The sequence below is a fragment of the Lolium perenne genome, chromosome 4, assembly GCF_019359855.2.
Source record: "Lolium perenne isolate Kyuss_39 chromosome 4, Kyuss_2.0, whole genome shotgun sequence".
Taxonomy (NCBI): Eukaryota; Viridiplantae; Streptophyta; class Magnoliopsida; order Poales; family Poaceae; genus Lolium; species Lolium perenne.
This window is the reverse complement of record NC_067247.2, coordinates 144,706,249-144,726,186: the sequence shown is the minus strand read 5'-3', so window position 1 is coordinate 144,726,186 and position 19,938 is coordinate 144,706,249. Positions and strand designations below refer to the sequence as shown.

General features: G+C 47.4%; 2 protein-coding genes across 3 annotated transcripts; both read right to left on the bottom strand.

Moving 5' to 3' along the window:
• Nucleotides 1–360: 360 nt before the first annotated feature.
• LOC127294124 (uncharacterized) lies at nucleotides 361–2,952 on the bottom strand. 2 transcript variants are annotated; one of them, XM_051323879.1, is made up of 2 exons: nucleotides 2,330–2,952; nucleotides 361–395 (listed from the first exon to the last, which is right to left on the bottom strand). In XM_051323879.1, exons 1-2 carry the CDS (start codon nucleotides 2,847–2,849, stop codon nucleotides 388–390), a joined length of 528 nt encoding a protein of 175 aa, XP_051179839.1. In that variant the 5' UTR covers nucleotides 2,850–2,952; the 3' UTR covers nucleotides 361–387. The 2 variants fall into 2 exon arrangements, with proteins under 2 accessions (XP_051179839.1, XP_051179838.1); XM_051323878.1 differs by lacking the exon at nucleotides 361–395 and adding an exon at nucleotides 2,136–2,226.
• A 7,850-nt stretch (nucleotides 2,953–10,802) lies between these two features.
• On the bottom strand, nucleotides 10,803–13,328 carry LOC127294123 (probable FBD-associated F-box protein At1g32375). Its single transcript, XM_051323877.2, has 3 exons — nucleotides 12,168–13,328; nucleotides 11,944–12,081; nucleotides 10,803–11,809 (listed from the first exon to the last, which is right to left on the bottom strand). The coding sequence occupies exons 1-3, from the start codon at nucleotides 13,281–13,283 to the stop codon at nucleotides 11,351–11,353; spliced, it is 1,713 nt and encodes a 570-aa protein (XP_051179837.1). The 5' UTR covers nucleotides 13,284–13,328; the 3' UTR covers nucleotides 10,803–11,350.
• Between the last annotated feature and the right edge of the window lie 6,610 nt (nucleotides 13,329–19,938).

The following is a 19,938-nucleotide window of genomic DNA, read 5'->3' as shown; positions in this document are numbered from 1 at the left end:
TGGTGGCTTTGAGAAAGCAACTAGAAAGAACAAAAAAAAAACATGGATAATACTATACAAATGCAACCAGAGGGCATCACAATGATATAAAATCAGTAGCTTCTTTACTATAAAATCTTCAATTGTATTGGCCTTTATATATCATTTTTAGGGTCATTTGGAGGAAGCAAGTCGAAAGAAGAAAAAGAACATGGATAATAATGTGCAAGTGCAGCTACAAGGCACCTCAACGGTATAAAATCAGTAGCTTATTTTCCTATTGGGAATAGCATCCCAATGTCACGACATATCCAACAACTAGCAGGATTCCAACCATATTGTCCACTAGTGGTATGAGCAGTTCACACTTTCTTTTTTTGAGCGCCTTGCTGTTGACAGGCACGTCACCTACCAATCTGGAATAAATCCAGGTAAATGCAAACACCCATGCCAAGTCTAGCACTTGAACCTAGGTGGGCTGGTTCCACCACAAGGAACCTAACCACCAGAGCCAAGCTCTGTTTGCGTTTCATGTTGTTGTGATTAGTCTTCTATATATTATTTCTTAAATTCCGTAGCAAGCAATGCTTGTCGTATATGTGCGTTAAACACACGTCATCTCTAGCTGGAATAGTGTGGAGTAATGCAAATGTCCAAGGTACATAGAGTTGCTTGCCGCTTTTGTTCTTGGCCGTTCCATTCGTGAAAGGGGAGATTGATTGATTTCACCTAATCGGTTCTCATATAATATCTCTCTATGACCAACAACACATCATTTACTATAAAAATTTGTATTTTATCTTCCGAGTCGGGCATAGTTGTACGGTTAAGTAGCTTTATTGGTTACTAACTGCATTGTTGCACGATAACCTAAACATATATTAGTACTTTTCCCTATGAAAATAAAACACTATCTAAAAGCTGAGCATGTTTTCTCGCACGAGAGCCCTCTAGGGGACTGTTAATGCTCTGGGTCTGCTTTTCTTTTCTTGTTTAAAGTAATATTTTCTTATAATTTTTTCCATGGATTTTCTATTACTGATAGTGAAAATATTTAACTTTGGCAAATAATCAAGCAGAGCATAGGAGACATCTCATTATCTTTATGTTCTGTAGATAAAAATTATGGTGAACTGATTGATTTAAAATCAGTTTATGAAAGAGCCCCATGCAAAAAAAATGCATGTTGGGTCTTCGAAACAGTTCGAATCACTCAAAATTACCGTAATTTGTCACTGATTTTTAAAAACCTTGGCGGTATTTTTTTATATTATCTATTTAACATTAATTTTTCAGGACCGTTAAGTATTTGTTTCCCCGAAAATTATTTGTCAATGCAAATTTTCAACTTTAACATAATGATATTTTTCTGAGGGATGTTACTCATCTGATAGTAATTATTCTTCATCATTAATTACGTTGGTACTTTACTTCCGAACCTCTACTTCAAAATTTTAATCTTCCGTTAACTCTTTTATCCCAAAAAAAAATACTAATGCATACTCTAAAAACAGTGTCTAGGGTCTATTATTAAATACAAAGGGAAAAAACTGTTTCAGAAAAAATGATGCGGTACAGATACAACAATATAGACCCATTTGCTTATTAAATGCATGTTTCAAAAATTTTACTAAGGCAGGAACAAATAGAAACACGGTCCAGTTCTCTAATTTTTAAACTTCAATGAAATTGAACTTGCCCGCTTTTGTATGCAGGGCCATCCGACAAATCAGATGTACACCTATTTACAACCGCAGAACTATGCTCTGGATTCCTTGCTACAAGGGACCATTGGGACTTCTACCCCTAGTTTGATGACAAAACAAAATCAAGCATTCTTCGATGAACCAAAGCCAACATAATATTTTTCTCAGAGTTTTATCTCATGTAACTTCGAAGCTGAAGTAATTTTTATTAGAATCTCTCTACTGTGAACTGTGCACTGCTAGAACTTGTTTTAGTGAGAAGAGTGTTTTGCATGTCAAGAATAGCTAAGACCAGTCTGTGACAATCTCACTCAAATTCCCGTTTGTTATACAATTGTGCTTTAACAAGTGCCCAAAGCAACAACAGTACAACTGAAAGTTGAATGTACCCTGAACTGCAACTCAATTTCCCAATCAGCACACTGATGAGGTAAGCTAATATGCTCCCAATTTTCGGTCGTAAGAAGTTCAGTCTGTATATATGGCCACAACCACATCTCATCCTCACAGAACACTTGCATCCATCATGCTTTGTCTAGTCCTTAAACATAGAAAATTTTGCAGAATTGGACAATGACATGCGCTCACACAACTATGGGGAATTCATGTCCTCTAGATTAACACAAGAAGAAATATAAATTTACCTGTGTCCGGGCATGATGCTGAGTCCACGAGCTGTTGCCTGACAGCTTTCTTGCGGACGACGCTGATGATTGCAGACTGCCGCTCACGAGATTGCCCACAGCAGCCCATTGCTGCTTCTGCCCATGGACGAGGCGACGCGCTTGGGGGAGTGAGACTTGGACCGTTACGAGCACCTTCACCCATCCACCTCGCCGCAGACGCGGATGGTGGGATGGTCTGTGGCGGAGGAACGGAGGTGAGGCCGGCCTCATCCCCCTTGTTGTCGCCGCGGGGACTGTTACCAGAGCTTACTCCGATAGAGGCCTTCCTTCTCGCGAGACCACCCAGGCCACCGCCGGCCTGATTTGCAAGGGGCCGTGGTTGCCGGAAACTGGCCGACGACGAAGGAACAGAGGCTCGGTCGTCCTCGTCTTGGTCGAAGCTCCACACCTCTAACTCAAGGCTACGGAGCGACGAGATCCGTCGACGGAATGTGCCTGGAGGCCCGATGAATGGGAGCGCACCTAGAGGTCTCGACATCGCCGGACGTCTCAGCTTCCGATGCTTCTTCTTCCCAGCTTGAGTTCACACAGGGGAGACAAACGGAAGGAAAGAGAAGCAATTGGTACACCGGGTAGATGGATACGGACGAGTAATGCTACACTTACGGGGAATATATACGGGATACAGACCTACGGGGTGAGGTGGATGCACAGAATTGGTTCAGATTTTTTCCTCCCCTTGTTTTCAGGATCTTAAACCACCCACCACGCCACCACGTTAGGCGATTTTTTTTTAAATAATACGAATTTTTTATTTAATTCTACGAATAGCGCGCGATTTTTAAAAATTGCAAAAGTAGGACTCGGTCGGCCAACAGCAGGCCGATCGGACAGCAGCAAACCGACTGGGTGTCGGCTGCAGGCTGCCTTCGCGCTGTCAGACTCGTTGGTCGTTAGATGACCAACTGGTCAGCTACAGACCAATTGGGCTGCTACAAACTAATTGGCCTGCTATTACCCGATTATTTGCATGGATGTATTTTCTTCGTTTGCATGAAGCTTAGGGTTAGCACGGGTATAGCTGAAGGTACTTATGGCGTCATTTTTAAGCGGTACAACATACTGATACATAGTTCATACATGAAGTCTGATACATAGGTGATGCATACATAAATGTCTGATACATAGATACATAAATGTCTGAGACTATGGACGGCGTCTGGGGTTTCGTGGAGGCGGCGTAGTACGGGGTGTCCAACCGAACCTGTCCGGGGCCCTGGTTATGCGAGCAGGGATCCAGGACCCGGACTCGGGGTCGTACTGTGTCTCCTGTGTGGGCTGTGGTGGAGGAGTCTGCATACCGACATAGTTCTGCTGCGTGCTGTAGTACTCCATGTGCTCAGGATCCTGATCACTAGCTCCCCATGAAGGATTGGACGCAGTGTGCTGCGAGTATCCTGTGCCACGAAACATAAGTGATGTCAAACTTAGTGTAGTATAGTCTATATGGAACACAATATCTCGAATAGTACATACCCTGTGTGTATCCTGCTCCTCCCATGAAAGGGGCCTCCGTTGTCGCCATCGGTCGAAAGCAGCTTGCTGCTGAAAGTCGTCGAAGAAACCGTGACGCTGGTACTGAAAGTCATCGACGGAAGGAGTGTGCTGCTGCTGCCACGACGAACCTCCTGCCTGGTCAGGAGGTGGTGGTCTGGGTGTCGGCGTCGGTGTGAGACGTGGCCGTGATCCGTGGTGCTGGTACTAATAGTCGTCGACGGAAGGAGTGTGCTGCTGCCACGACGAACCTCCTGCCCGATCAGGAGGTGGTGGTCTGGGTGTTGCGGTCGGTGTGAGATGTGGCCGTCGCTGCTGCTGTGTGGAGGGTCGCGGTGGAAGGAGGTGGCGCTGAACGACGTCGGAACTACGGCTGCATGTGATAGCCGAGTAGATCCCGCGTAGCTTGTCCTCGAGACGCCTCAACCAGGACACATGTTGGTCACGCTGCAGAAGAGGTGCACTGGACACTTGACGTGTGTACCGAGCGACTTCATCCTGTAAGTCCATCAGTGACCACCCTGAAAAATCATGGTAGCATATAAATCGTAGAAACCAATAGATAAACGACAAGTATGAGGGTGGAATAGAAAGTTGTACGTACCGCATGCTGTCGACTACCGGCTGTGGACTGAGTCGGGTACATATCGTGCATAGACGCAGGTGGCGCCTGAGCTGGATCAGTCGGCGGGATGAGGCGCACTCGCGTGGCTGCAGTGTACTCCTGCACTTTGCTACGCAAAAAATTATACTTCCACTGCTGGTTCTGGATGCACAACCGCTTGAAGACATTCATAAGGGGCTTGTTCCTGAATTGTGTGTAAAAATTGGCCCCCAGGTGGCGCATGCACCAACGGCTCTCAATGTCAATCCATGGCGTTTCTTGCCCAGGCTCTTTCAGTGTCTTAATAGCTTTCAAAGATACCTGCATGCCTGTCATGAAGGATGCAAACATTCGGCTTGTCCTTTACAATTGAAATCTTCAACTGCCTGAAAAACCATAACCAGCTTTCGGTGTTCTCACTCTCCACGAAAGCAAAAGCGAGTGGCACGATTTGATTGTTTCCGTCCATTCCAATGGCGGTTAAGATTTGACCCTTATCTTGACCGAGTCAGAAACGTGCCGTCCACACATAACACGGGTCGACAGTGTCTGAATGATTCGATGCATACACCGAACGAGAAATAGACTCTATGCAGAACCCTGTAAGATGGGTACTCCTGCAAAAACATGCCCTGGATGTTCACATATGTGTCTGGATTCCTCGCCTGCAGCGTCTGCAGCAAACGAACAACAGCGTCGTATGCGTCTCGAAACGAACCAAACCTCATCTCCATCGCCCTCTGCTTAGCCCTCCAAGCCTTGCCATAAGATATGGTGTAAAAATGATGCTTCTTAACATTCTTCTGGATGGCGTTTACTCTCATGACTTGCCCTTCCACTATTTCAAAGGTACAACAGCCGAGCTATGAGATTAGACGACAAAGTTGCAATGATCATTTAGGATACTTGCAAGCTCACAACTATGTGCCACAAAGTCGCTCACACGCCATGTTGTGTCATACTTAGGAACATACCCATGCACCCTTCCGGACAATTGATGTCCACACATTCCATCGTCAGTATTTTCCGTATGACACGGTTGTTCTCACTGCCTCTCGACTCGCCATTGCCCACTTCATTATTGCATCCCGCATATGTCGCTTCGACGGAAACATGGCCCCTACGGCGACATTGTTCTGGTGATACTCCCGCTAGAATCAAGACCATCGTTGATTGTCATTGCAGATTAAAAGTTATGATTCCATCTGCCCGGAATAGGCACCTCCTCCCCATCATCGACTCATCGGAATCATCAAGCATCACTTTCACCTTCGTATCTTCCTCTTCCATCCGGTTCGTCGTATCCATTTTCTTCGTCACCATCAACCTCACCGTCTTCTCCATCGTAACCATCACCCTGGCCGCTTATAAACATCTTCCGCATGGCTGCTCTGCTCAGGCTCGTAACCACCGCCACCGCCGGGTGCTTCACCGCTCGCTGCCTGATTCGTAACCACCTCCTCCATCAGAATCGCCTTCAGGAGGCGCTACCTCCTTCTCCACCGGAAGAACTAATGCCACAGGGTTAGTTCCTCTCCTTTCAGACCCTTTTAACCAGCTCACCCACTTAGAGGTATCATCTACAGGCCTCAGATACCACGAAATGTTTGATATCGACTTAGTCCACAATGCATGCACACCCACCGTGTGCACTTCAGGATTAAGCCCGAAACATTCTGTCAACCAGTCCTTCACCTGCTCAATTGTCCATGTTCTAGGAGCAGTCATATTCATCTCTACAGATTTGAACTCACTCAGATTTACTCCCATTTCATCTGATCGGACACTACCCACACCATAATACAATACTATCTTCACTACATCTGTCATCTTTGCTCACCTAAAAAAAGTGCGTCTGCGTCAACTACTAAAACCAGCCCACATTAATACACTAACACTAAAACCAGCCTACATTAACCTACACAGTTAACACTAATATGCAAAGATTAGGGTTTACCCTTGTAGCGTGAGCAGCCTCTCCAACAGCAGCACCACGAACAGCACGAACAACACGCAGCACCTCAGCACCACCATGAACCAGCAGAAGCTCAGCCCCTTACACCACCACCAACCTCCACCACTTCATCACCATTGCTGCTAAACAGCACCACCAATCCTCTCCAAAACCTAACCCATCTGTAGATCGAGCTTCCCTCAACTAATAGCAGCAAAATGGTGAAGTTTTATTGGCTAAATCACTAGGGATCTGCGAAATATGCTGAAGTTTTCGAGCTGTTCTTGTGCAGCCAGGGAAGAAAGCAGGCAGGAAAGAGAGAATGGAAGAAGAGAGGAGAGAGGAGGAAGAAGAAAGAAGAAAGAAGAAAAGGGTGGCCGGGAGCGCGTGGCCGTGTCGACGAGTGGCGCCTGCGCGCGCGTGGCCCGGGGCCATGCCACGGTTTGGATGCTAGCGGCCGATCGGACAGCGGCAGACCGACAGGGTGCTGTCGTCTGACAGGCGTCTGACGGGCCCCCACCGTGACCTGCAATCGGCCTGCTGTGGTCCGATCGGCCCGCGGCAGTCCGATCGGCCTGCTGTAGGCCGACAGAGTCTCACTTTTGCAATTTTTAAAAATCGCGCGCTATTCGTAGAATTAAATAAAAAATTCGTATTATTTAAAAAAAATTCGCCCACGTTAGCCCGTAGATAACAGCCCGTAAGATGTTTCCGTAGGTGTAGGTTTATCGGATACGGAGTTACCGACGGTTCGTATTTCTGGAATTTTTCTTTATTTTGTGACGGAAAGCTGGAGATAAAGAGGTGCGGAAGGCAAATCACTGGATGCCGTCCGTTCCTCGCGTCACACGGATGGTCGCACGGACGTGGCAGCACAGGCAAGCCTCGTCCGATTTCATGAGCATTATTTGTGATGAGGAGGCTTAAGGGGCGGCGACCCATCCCATACCCGCGCATCTGGATTGGTCGAACCGGACAAAAACGCGACCCAGAGTGCGGACTCATCCCAAACACGGATGACCGCGGCGTTCGGGACGATCCAAACCTAGCGTAAATCTAGGATGAGTTTGCGTGGCCGCGGACGCCGATTGCTGGCCGCTCACGTCCGCCCCTTGTCCGCCTCTGGCCCGCGTGTCATAGAGAGATAGATATTTTCTTCATTAAAGTTAACCATTACAGTTTTTCTTAAATCTACTACTACTAGTCTAGCTAGTACAGGGCCGACGGCCTCGCCGCCGACTCGCCGTTCGGGCCGTGGATTTCACTCGACGCGGGCGACCTGTATGCGTGAGGATTCCACTCCAGCTTTAGCAGCTGGATGGCTCGGCGGCGGCCCTCTTGCAAAGCGCTCCTCCGCGGCCGCCCTCCTCTTTTCCGCCCGCGCAGCTTGGGCGCGCTCGCGCTCCGCCTCCTGCGGCGTCACCATCCGCTTCCCGCACAGGTCGAGCTCCTGAAAGGCGGCGCGTTCCACAACGGTACGTGCCTCCAAGCTGACGCGGCCGGCAGCCATGGCCTCGTGGTTCTCCTCCCAAAGGCGCATGCGCTCTTGACGCCCGCGTTCCGCTGACGCAACAGCCTCCCGGGCGCGCCGCTCGAGCGAGGGCAGCTGCATGAGGTGGCGGGCTGCTCGCATAGCAAGAAGCTGGTTCTTCTGGCCGAGGAGGTCACCTAAACGGCGGCGGCTGGCCCGGCAGGTGGCCTCGTGCTCCTTTGTCACGCGCGTGAGGTCGGCGAGACGCTCCTCGATGGCGACGTTGATGTTCGTCAGCGCGAGGTCGTCGAACAAGTCATCAGCGTCGACGGGCTCCACCTCCTCCTTTGCGGCGGGCTCCGCCTCCTCCTCCGCGGCCTCGTACCAGCCGTCCGCATTGTCGTGCCAGCCGTCTGTGGCCGCCTCCGCCAGCTCCGCGTCCTCTTCCTTCTTCGTCGTCCCCTCGGCAGCGACGCGGAGCACCTCGTCGTCGGCGACCCAACGCGCGTCTGCCCACTCCTCCTCCTCCGTCCGCGGGAGCCTGGCCCGGGCGGCGAGGGAGAGCTTGGCCCACGTGGCCTGCAGGTTGCGCGGCATGGCGATGGAGGTGTAGAGGACGTCGGAGAAGGAAGAGGGGGAGAGGACGGCGGAGAAGCTGTGAAGGTCTGTGAGGCCGGCACCATCTTTTTATAGCCGGCGGCCTTGGCGGGAAACTTGGCGCGCGAGCGCGCGGCCATGGCCTCTTCGCGCACGCGGGGACCCTGGTTTCCCGCGCGTTCTCCCGCCCGCCATTGCTGTCCCGTCGAGGCATACCATGGCGCAGTGTCGCGCTTTGAAGAAGAACCACGTGGCGGCTTTTTGGGTCGCTGCGTTGGGCGCAGCGTGCGATCCAAATGAACACGCGGACGCGGGACGCTGTCCGGGTGTCCGCGCGGCCACCCAAACGGCCCAAAACGGACTGCCTAGCGCCCGTCCGTTTGAATCGCCGGGTTGGAGATGCACTAAGGTTGCGAGTGGAACATTCGTGCCGAGGATGCCGGAAGATCGCGATGACAATGGAGGAGTTACTGCCGGCCACGACCAAGAATACGAACAGCGTTTTTGTCTCTGAAACAACAGTTGCTCTTTTTCTTACGACGAACGTCCAGACTTCAGCTAGACCCGCGAGCCCATGAGCAGACTTCTAGCCCGCGTTGGTCAAGCCCGCGTTGGTTCAGCCCAGGCTGGATAGACAGACGAAGCAAAGGAGGCGCGACGGATGGCCTGCGCGAGCGCATAGGTTGAAATAGGGGGTGACGTGGTTGCGCGAAAAGCCAGGAAAATGGAACCAGCTATTTAGAGATAGAAGATTAATATTTTTTTATAAATTTTTCCATCGATTTTCTATTACTGATAGTGAAAATATTTAACTTTGGCAAATAATCAATCAGAGCATAGGAGACATCTCATTATCTTTATGTTGTGTAGGTAAAAACTATGGTTAACTAATTGATTTAAAATCAGTTTATGAAAGAGCCCCATGCAAAAAAAATGCATGTTGGGTCTTCGAAACAGTTCGAATCACTCAAAATTACTGTAATTTGTCACTGATTTTTAAAAACCTTGGCGGTATATTTTTCGATGTTCTCTATTTAACATTAATTTTTCAGGACTGTTATGTATTTTTCCCCGAAAATATTTGTCAATGCAAAATTTCAACTTTAACATAACTATAATTTTCTGAGGGATGTTACTCATCTGATAGTAATTATTCTTCATCAGTAATTATACAATAATAATTTCTCACTTTAATTATTGTAATAGTGATTTCTTCAACGATCTTTCGGCCCACGGACGGTATCTCTCTTACGTTGGTACTTCCGAACCTTTACTTCAAAATTTTAATCTTTCGTTAACTCTTTTATTCCGAAAAAAATACTAATGCATACTCTAAAAACAGTGTCCAGGGTCTTTTTTTTTCTTTTTTTGCTTTTCTAAAGTAACTTCTCCTTATAAATTTTCCTAGCGATTTTTTTTCTTACCAGGAGTGAAAATCTTTAACTTTGGCAAACCAAATCACCGTAATTTGTCACTGATTTTTTTTACTTTGGCGGTATTTTTGAGACGTTAACTACTTAACACTAGTTTTTCAGGACCCTTAAGTACTCTTTTCCCCGATTTTTTTTTATCACTGCAAATCTTCAGCTTCAACAATATTTTACCTGCCGCCCATGGCCCCGCCGGCTGCCCGCTCATGGATATCGACATCGTACCACTCACCAGATCACCACCAGCCCGATCCGCCGAGGAGAGGCCGATCCGCTCGCGGACCTCGATCAGGCGGGTAGAGGAGAGGCCGCTGCCGCAATACCGTCCAGGCTTTGCCCGGCTCACGCGAGCTGCGGCGGAGTGGGGGAGGATGAGGAGAGAACCCGTCCGTCACTCACTCCCCGTCCACAGGGAGCGACGAGAAGCATCATGGGCTTATAGGCGACTCATAAATTGACATACACACTTTTTTGTTGATTAACATTCGCTGTATTCGACTGTTTAATATGGCACCGATGCAAGACTGGTCAAACTGTATCAGTGATACAAACACGATATAATAGTAATCACCGACGCGGGTAATACAACAACCCCTCTCCTACAACTGTAGTCCGGTGAAATAGTGGATAGCATAACACCTGTGTGAGCTCGGTTCAGGCAAAGTGCAGCCATACAAATATGGCAGAGCCTCTGATTGTAAGTAAAATTTTTTTTTTTTTTTTATCCAAGGAACACAGCAATTTTTAATTAACAACACCAGGTTGAACATTCACAGGGATGAGATGCGCGGATCAGCGCAGTGGCTTGGCATGGCAGTGGCCAGCCAGCCCGCCTGGGATCGATCCCCGCAGGGGTCGATTTTCAGGTGTCTCACCGGGGCTTTGCTCCAGAATAAAATCCCCTCCACACATATGTGCCACAACTACTAGCTCCTAGGGACACTCAAATTATGTGTGCTGTGTGTATAGTTCTAGATTCTAACTTGTGCACTAGTGGTGTGCGTGTGTGTGGTGTGAGTGTGGTGTTGAGTTAGTGCATAAGTTCAGATACTACAGCTGTAACACAGATCGAGGGGTCACAAAAAAAAAAAAAAAAAAAAAAAAAAAAAAAAAAACATTCACAGGGATGAAAAAGATAATACTTCAATTTGGTGTACTTACTTGTTCAAAAGAATAACCTAAATTTGAGCACAAGCATAAGTTGCTGGTAAAAACAGAAACAACTTTTCAACGCAAACATTGCACTGATGACTGAAACTAGTACGAACTAGGATGCATGCACCCATACTCTTTCTCAAACAAAATATAGCGCAAAGGGTTTGATGCTCAGTTTACAAGTTCCCAGGATTCCCAAATTACAAATGAAGAATAGAGAAGAAATGGAGCAGCCATATCCTATTTTATGATTTGACCAAGGACAACACAGCCTTCAATCATCAACTTCATCCAGAGAACTAAGCAAAAGACGTTCCATCAACATCAACCCGGCATCCATGTGTGGTTTAACTGTAATAGCATTTAGTCCATCTACAAACGAGTCGTGGAACGGATCAGCAACTGACGAGTCATAGGTCTTCAGATTGTTACCGAAATGCGAAGAACCACTTCTGAATTCCAGTTGAGCATCTGGAGAAGCTCTGGTTTTCACTTCTAGCTGCATGTGTTGATTAGCTACCCAATTCAAGTCGACGTTCCAACAAACTCCGAATATGATTTCCTTTAGCACTTTTGCATTGGAAAGAAAGAACTTGACAAAGTCAACTTCTGGTGCATCGCCTGTGTAAATTTTGAACACCAGTTTTTGTAAACGAGTCTCAAGGCAGGTGATTGGATCTTGCGGGTCATACTGACGCACAAAGGCTACATCTGTCTTTAAGTATTTATCCCACTGGAAAGAAAAAAAGAGGCACGCGTTAAATCAATTGCTAATTAGACTAGCCTATATGCCAAGCAAATATACGTTTGTAATGAGAGTAGCATATTTCATTCTCACGTTGTAAAGCAAATAAAATGCGTACTCACAATGATGTAGAGCTTTTCCAAGCAGGGGAAGCACCTAAGGACTTGGATAACCGCATTCAAATCGGGGCCAGAAAGCTTGAGAGCCAGGACATTCACTTTGCATACCGAGTGGTGGTTCAAGCCTTTTGGGACCATACCCTGAAAGAGTCATTGTACGTAAATAAAATTATGCATCTCTGAATGCTGAATGCATAAGTAATAATAAAATAAAGCTGATGTGCTACCTGGAAGACTAGGTCTGCAATTTCAAGTTTGGGGATGCAGGGTGACAAAGGGCCTAAAATCTGCAGTTTAGGTGCCCTGTTTACAGTGATAGTCTCACCGTCTAAGCCACGAGGAAAGACTAGCCTTTCAAGGCTAGGGGCGTCGTCGATGACCAATTCTTGTTTACCCGAAGAAGAAGAAGAAGTAGTAGGGCTGAAGGCGATAATCCTAAGAGTCAGCGAGCTAACGTGTAGGCGACCAGCGTCGCAAATGTCCTGCAAGAAGAGGGTCTCGAGAACATGGCAGGCAGAGAGCACAGCACACAAAACTTGCTCGGAGATGGAAACGGCATACAGGCTGAGCTCCTTGAGGCGCTGAAAATTCAGAGAAGGCGCAAGCGCAATGTCACTAGGGAACCTGCATAAGCTGATTCTGGCCACGAGGAGAGTGGGCGCGACGCGGAGCACGGACAGCGGCAGCAGAAACCATCTCTCTGAATCATTGTTAGTGATCGAGAGTTGGAAGCCGATGTCGAGCTCCTGGAGGTTCGCGAGGGCTGGAGAACGGAACCACCTCTCGACCTGAGCAACAGCATGCTCGGAGAACTTTTCTTTGGTTTCGTGGAGGCTGATGCCGCGAAACTGGAAGCGGCGACCCGGGCCACGGTGGTCGGAGATGATCTTGGAGACGATGGAGAGGTGATTGAACTTGTCGGCGACGGAGCTGAGGACAACGTATGCGTCGAGATTGAGAGGCGCCGAGCGCCAGAGTGGGCGCCACCGGCGGGAGACGGCCTGGGTGCGGGCGCCGTCGTCGGTGGGGAGAAGGGAGATGATGGTTCCGAGGATGTCGTCGGGAAGTTTGCTGATTCGATCGTCGTCGTCGTCGCTGAGGAGATCGCCGCCGCCGCCGCTCTGCTTTGGTGGCCCAGGCCGGGCGGTTCCATCGGGTATCGCAACCGCCGCCTCCTCCTCCTCCTCCTCCTCCCCACTATTTTTCTTCATGTCCATGGCTGCCGCGATGGAGAAGTTGGGCTGGAGTTGGGGAATTCGACGGCGTTGGATCCAAGTTCCAACACTGGCATGATGGAGATGCATTAGGATGGATTTCCTAGCAGTTACTAGACCGGAATCCATCCTCGGATTCTTCTAAACGAGACGTCCCGCGGTATGCCTCTTTTTCTGCCGCACGACCAGCGCTTTCCGTTGTCTATAGCGATCCAAATTAGCGTCAAGCGTGTTTTTTTCTTTCGAGAACTGCGTCAACCGTTTTTCTTTTCGAATTAACTGCGTCATCAAGCGTTTGATTAGACAGAACGTGTGCTACATGGTTGGTTTACATGATTAAATCGGCACTAATTACTGTATTTCCATATAGCCGTCAGTATCATTCAGTACAGCATCTCTAGCCGATGCCCAAAACAGTTTTAGAGGACGAAAAATGCGCCGCTAACGGCTGGAGCAGACTCTAGCCGAAAGCCCGAAACCCTAAACCGATTAGCGGTCTATATATGCACGACTGAGGAGCGAAAATCCCCCCTCCACCCCTATATTTGAGCGGTGGCCGACTGAGGAGAAAACAAATCTCCATCACCGCATCGCCCACCGCACCACCTACGGGCACCGCCAAATCACCCGCTGACACAACACTCGCACCAGAGATGGCCGGATCTTCCCGCCGCTGCTCCCCTCCGCCCATCTGCAGCGCCAAGGGCGCGCCACGTCGCCAAACTGGCGCCCTCGATGACAAGGTATCAACTTGTCAATGCCTATGGATTGTAGGCTAGGGTTTAGTTGGAAGTAGAGGGTAAGTAGATCTCGAAGGTTTCAGCCGAAAAGTACTCGACGATTATGAAAATTAGGGTTTGCAGATAATGATTCGATTCCCTCTTCGTCCCTCGGCTCCCCCTTTATATAGGAGGTGGAGCCGAGTGATTCGTGCTATACAAGTTACATAATCCGGAACGGTTTCTAACTCATCCCGCCAGATTACAAATAACACTTCCTATTACAACTCTTGACTTTCCTTGATATATCTTGGGCTCCCGAATCTTCTTATTCTTCGGGTAGTGGGCCTTCAGTAAACCCCGGGTACTATCTTCGGCAGGCCCATTTGGGATGCCTATGTCAGTAGCCCCCCGAGATTTTGCTTGAATCGTAGAATCAGGGAAAATCTCCACTGTTTATTTTTATTCGAAAGCTTCAACTTTTTTTTATATTTCTTCACATAAAATTCTATATTGTACAGGGATAATGGTAGTTGGGGCTAGTTCATCTGACGGATCAGGTACTAGTTAACTGCTCTAGTGGCAATCCGCAAAAACCTACTTCAAGATCACGTCCCTGGACATGATCTCGGGATATCTGTAAACTTCGACAGTGCCGCTTAAGGTCTTACCATTCGTCGAGTCCCAGTCAAATTTATCGGGTACCTAACGCGTCCGTTAGGATTTTTCTTCGTATCTGTTGATACGGATAAAGGTAGCAGAGCGCAGTCTTTGGCGATGCCACGCCCAGCAGAACGGATCTGGGGTCTTACCTTCGCAAATTTGCGGCATTCAGAAATTGATCGCAACTTCGGCGTTCTGAGAATATATTGTCGAGTGCTTTTCCGGCTGTTGGAATGGCACATTTTATCGAGTCAATTTTGACTTATATTGTTCTCCCGATGGGAGTATATGTAGAGTTAATTATAACTCGAAATATACTCTCTTGCTTTTCTATCTTTTATTTTTGAACTTCATCGGGTACGCGAACAAAGCTCCCGATGGGAGTAGCTCCTCGAGGGTACAACCAAGAACCTGTGCTTGGTTGTAGGCTCGACATTTTAGTCCACCTTGTCGCTATATTGTCGTTATTTCCCAATATGATCTCTCTCTTCTTTTTTTATCTCTCGGGTGCGCGAACAGCGCTCCCGATGGGAGTAGCCCCCGAGGCTACAGCCAAGGACTTGTGCTTGGTTGTAGGCTCCCGCAATTTCTATATTGCCATACTCGAAATTTTACTTTTTATCGAAGTAGCCCCCGAGCGTTTGGGCAAAAACTTGTATTTGATCAAAGGCTCCCGAAGTATTTAATAATTCCTCCTGTCGCCAATCTTCTTTTATTTTTCTTGTCGACATGCTTCACTCAAACAAAATTGCTTCATCTCTGTTTATAATCTTGATTTTTCTGCCTTGTGGGTCCATTGTTTCCACCATGTTGACACGCCGTGCAAGTGGGGGACACACGTCCTCCGCTTTTTCTGGCGCACGTACAGTAACGCCTATCTCAAGAAAATACCTTTTTACCCTTGTATCTAGAAGATCTTTTTTCACCACGCGTTTTCTTCATGCAACGGCGCACTGCTTCTCCCGTTTCTGATATAGACCTTTCTTCAACCTCCGTTCATCCCTGCGCTTGCGCCGCTCATCCTGCTCTCGTTCGCAAAAGCTTCCCCTGCGCCCAACTCTCTCTGATCATCCGCACTCACGAGCATTGCTCGCCCATTGCCGTTGATGCCACCGCGCACGCGACTCACTCGCCACGGCACTCGGAATCCAAGATGGCCGCCGAGGATCTTGAGTGGGAGAGATCCAAAATCTCCAACCAAGACACCAACATGCTGAAGAGGCTTGGCCTCATGAAGAAGGAGGACGCCATCCGCTTTCCCAGCGAAGAAAGCTACCCCAAGCCTCCAATGGAGTATCGGGTTAGTTTTGTTGATCACCTTATCCGTGGTCTTTCGACCCCAATTCACGATTTCCTCCGCGGCCTTCTTTTCGTTTATGGGATTCAACTGCACCAGTTGACCCCCAATTCCATCCTTCACATTTCTATTTTCATCACATTTTGTGAATGCTTCCTCGGAATCCCTCCCAATTGGGCTCTGTGGAAACGCATTTTCTGCCTCCGCCGCAATGGCTGCCACAACGTCACTTATAACATAGGTGGCGTTGTTATCTGTGTTCGTACTGATGTCGATTATTTCGACGTCAAATTTCCTGATTCTGTCCAAGGATGGCGCAAAAAGTGGCTCTACATTCACGAAGAAAGCGCCAACTCTGTTGAACACAGCATAGTTCCTTTCGACGGAAATGCCAGAATTCAGCGCCGCCGCTCCTGGGATGCCGAAGCTTCTGAGGAAGAGAAAAAGGCGACAGAGGCACTCATGTCTCGTATTCATCAGCTTCAAAACACTCGAGGCAAAGAGTTGTCTGGTGTTCAAATCACTGCCTACTTCCTTAGGATTAGAGTGCAGCCTCTTCAGGCTCGCAAAAATCCCCTTTGGACGTACTCTGGCGAAGACGACGCCAACAGAATCTCCAACGATCTTTCTGTAAAGGACTTGGAGAAATTGGTTCGAAGAGTTTCTCGACTAGCCAAGAAGGATCCTATTCCCTCCTCTTGTCGAGTAGAACCATACAGTGCTTCCAATCCTCTTCCCGAGGTATTTTGTCTTCTCGAGTTTTTGTCTTGTTCTAAACTTTTCCTTGCATCTCATTGTATTGGTATCTCGCTAATTTTCTTTTGTCGCTATTTTCTTGCAGAACCATCCTACTATGGCTTCCCTTCCTCCTCTTCCTGAGGATGGAGAAGTCGAAGAAAGGACCATTGTCACGGATGATAATCAGGAAGCTCCATCTTTTGTGAACGAACCCGTGGATTCTCGAAAATCTGCGGGTCATTCTGAAGATACTTTATCGGCACAATCTCCTCCCCCCGCTGTCTCTCCAAGAGGCAAAAGGAAAAGGAACGATGTCGAAGATTCCGGCACTTCCAAAGCCGAAGAAATTGATCCTTCACGTCAGAAGGCAGCTTATGATCCTTATCTTGGATCCTTCGTCAGCTCGTAAGTCCTTTTTACTTTTCTTCTTATTTCTGTACTCGAAATGTTTATCTTGTCTTGATTTTAAGCTGTCGATTTTCAACCAACAGTGATGACGAGGAAGAAGTACCAAGTGTTGACGTGGCTCCTCGAACAAGCACGTCACATACTGTACTTGCCTCAGACACGCTAGTTGAAGGAGAAGAAACCTCGCCTCCTCAACAAAACGTCGTCACCACTACTCCACCATCAAGCCCCCTTGCTCCTTCACCAAAAAGGACAAGGGTTGAAAAGATTGTTGAACCTGCCCCTCAGTTGGGCAGTTCGTCGACTCTGCTCTTAGATGATGTAAGCTTGTCGACATCTATATTTTCCTTATTTTGTTTTTTTCACACATTTTCTCTTTTTCATGCCGATGTTTCTCTTGCTGTGTTCACCTTGAACAGCCTATGATCAAAGATCTTCTCCGCATCGGTTCCCAATTTATTGGATACCGTGAATATGCTAATAGAGCCGAAGGTAACGACTTTTATACTTGCTGTTTTTCCTTGATTTTTTACTCCTGTTGCTTTTCGCGATTTTGATCTTTCTTCTCTCTCTTTTCCATATCTCGACAGAGAAACTTGCAGAGGCCAACGAACGCGCCGACGCACTTGCTCGAAAACTTGAGCAAAGTGAGGCGGCTCGCAAGAAAGCCGAACTCGCTGCTAGCAAAGCCAAGGCCGAAGCTGATGAAGCCAAGGCGAAAGCTGCTGGTGTCGAGGAACTGCAGAAAAAACTTGAGGATGCTACAGCTGCCTTGGATGAGCACAAAGCTGCGCAAGCTTCTCGTGAAGAAGGAATCCTCAAGCGCCTGAAAACTCGTAGTCGCCGCACTTTCAGTAATTTCTTTGATCCCTTCTATTTTTATGAGAATCGTTGTTTCTTGTCTTTTCACTAATGCTTTGTTTCCTTGACAGCCCAAACAAACCAGGATTTTGATCTGACGAATCCTGTCAATGACCCTGTCCTTGACGCACTTTCCTATCTGGAGCTTCATGGATCCGAGATTCATGAAGGTGTGTCGAATGCTAGCGCAGTGTTGTCGGCATTGTTCCCCTACTTCTTCCCGAAGAAAGAGGAGCCCTCGACTTTCCTTAATCTCGCCAAGATGTTCAATTCATCAGAAGACCTTGGACTGAAGATGCGCTAAGAAAATATGAAAATTGCTGTCGAAAGCACTGTCGCTTTGGTTGCTGACAGTCAACAGGCTGTTGATTGGACGAAAGTTGGCGACACCGAGCAGATAGAGCAATCAAGATGGAGGTCGTTGATTAAGGCAGCCAAGCCCAACACGAAGAAGATCTTGGCCTATCTCGGGATCAAACCAGCGTCGACTCCTAGCTCATCAAGGCCGGAGGTCTAGTTGCATGCCTCTTTATTTTTCTTTCTATGTTTCTTTTACTCTTGTCGCCAAAGTAGTCATTTGGCGACACATACTTCCTTAGCTCCACTGTAATGCCTTTGTAATTATTCCGAGAGATCAATGAAAACTCTATCTTTGTTTGTTGTTTGATGTTGTCTTGTCTAAATTTCAGTTGATATTTGATAACTATACTCCGTCTGCCGCTCCTTCCAATATTTCGCCCTCTTCTTCTCGCGCGAGGAGAGCTTTTGCTGATACTGCACCTGTCGACGATACCTTGTCGCAAGAACTGGATGAACTTCGACAGCAACTTCAGTATGCGAAGAAACAAACACTTGTGATGATGGAGCAATCTCGTAAGTCATCTGAAGCCGAAAAAGTTGCTCTTCAGCAAGCTCGCGAGGCCGTGGCTGCTAAGGAAATTGCTGCTTCCGAGGCTGAAAAGGCGACCACTCGAGAAAATTTCATGCTCGAATTAATGAATGAAGCCAGTGCAGATATGTCGGGTATGCTTGCTTCATCCTCCGATATCTTTCATCTTCATGCTATGTCTCTTAAAGGTTTCCCCTTCGTTGTTTTGATAGGTTCCTTTACTGATGCTGCTGCCGAGGAAGAGAGGGTAAATGCTAGGACGAACCTCCTTGTTAACCTTTCCCTGGACCATGGTTCTTTGTTTTGGGCTACCCTGCAGAGGACCCGACAAATTGTCAGATTCCAAGATCGCACCTCTCAAACTCGCGATTTCCTTGACTTCTGTACCAAGACCTTGTCCATGGTTTACAACTCCATGTTTCCTCGGAACGTCCAACCAAAAACTCTCCCTGAATTGATGGAAAGATTCAAGGATGCTGGCAGTATCCATGATTTTGTCAAAGCTCAACTGGTAGCTGGCGCCAAATTTGCTCTTATCATGCTCCAGATTTGCCACTCAAATCTTGACCTTACCCAAGTTGTCGCGAAAGTTCATCAAAAGGTAGAACGTCGAAGAGTTGGTGTTGATAGGATTAACACGAAGGTTACGCCTGTAGCCGAAGAAATGATTGAGGACCTTCTTCGGATGGACGCCGACTTTTTTGCCGATGGCCATTATGCCGATTTTCTTGGCGCTGCTCCTGAAGAAAACAGAGTTACTCTTGATGACATATTGAATCAAGACTAGTTATTTTCCTCTTGTAGATATTTCTTTTTTGTAACCCATGACTATGATTATATTGTGAAGCAACCACTATATTTCTATGTTTGTCTAGCCCTCGAGTGTCTCGGTGACTCTTTACTATATTTGTATATTTGCGAGGTTTTGAACCAAGGCATTTATATATTTATGGCGAATATGAGCTCCCGAGCTTCTTTATTGAGTACTATTTTGTATTTTTACTGACTCACGAGGTATTTTAATACCAAGGCAAGGTTTTTTCTTTTTTTGATGGACTATATTGAAATTCGTCGGAGCGAAGACTTTGAACATGTCGATAAAGAGAAAGGTATATTGACACTATCTTTATTATATTGCAGCACCGCGAGCCCGCCTCATTAAAAACCTTCTCCGGCCCCACTCGGTGCCCCGAAAAAGGAAAAGAGTGC

Excerpts from the sequence above, each read along its gene's own strand:
- LOC127294124 (XM_051323878.1), bottom strand. The coding sequence starts at position 2,849 with ATGTCGAGACCTCTAGGTGCGCTCCCATTCATCGGGCCTCCAGGCACA.
- LOC127294123 (XM_051323877.2), bottom strand. The coding sequence starts at position 13,283 with ATGGATTCCGGTCTAGTAACTGCTAGGAAATCCATCCTAATGCATCTC. Across the intron at positions 12,082-12,167 it reads TTGCAGACCTAGTCTTCCAG|GGTATGGTCCCAAAAGGCTT; the intron begins GTAGCACATCAG and ends TGACTCTTTCAG. Across the intron at positions 11,810-11,943 it reads TGGAAAAGCTCTACATCATT|TGGGATAAATACTTAAAGAC; the intron begins GTGAGTACGCAT and ends TTTTCTTTCCAG.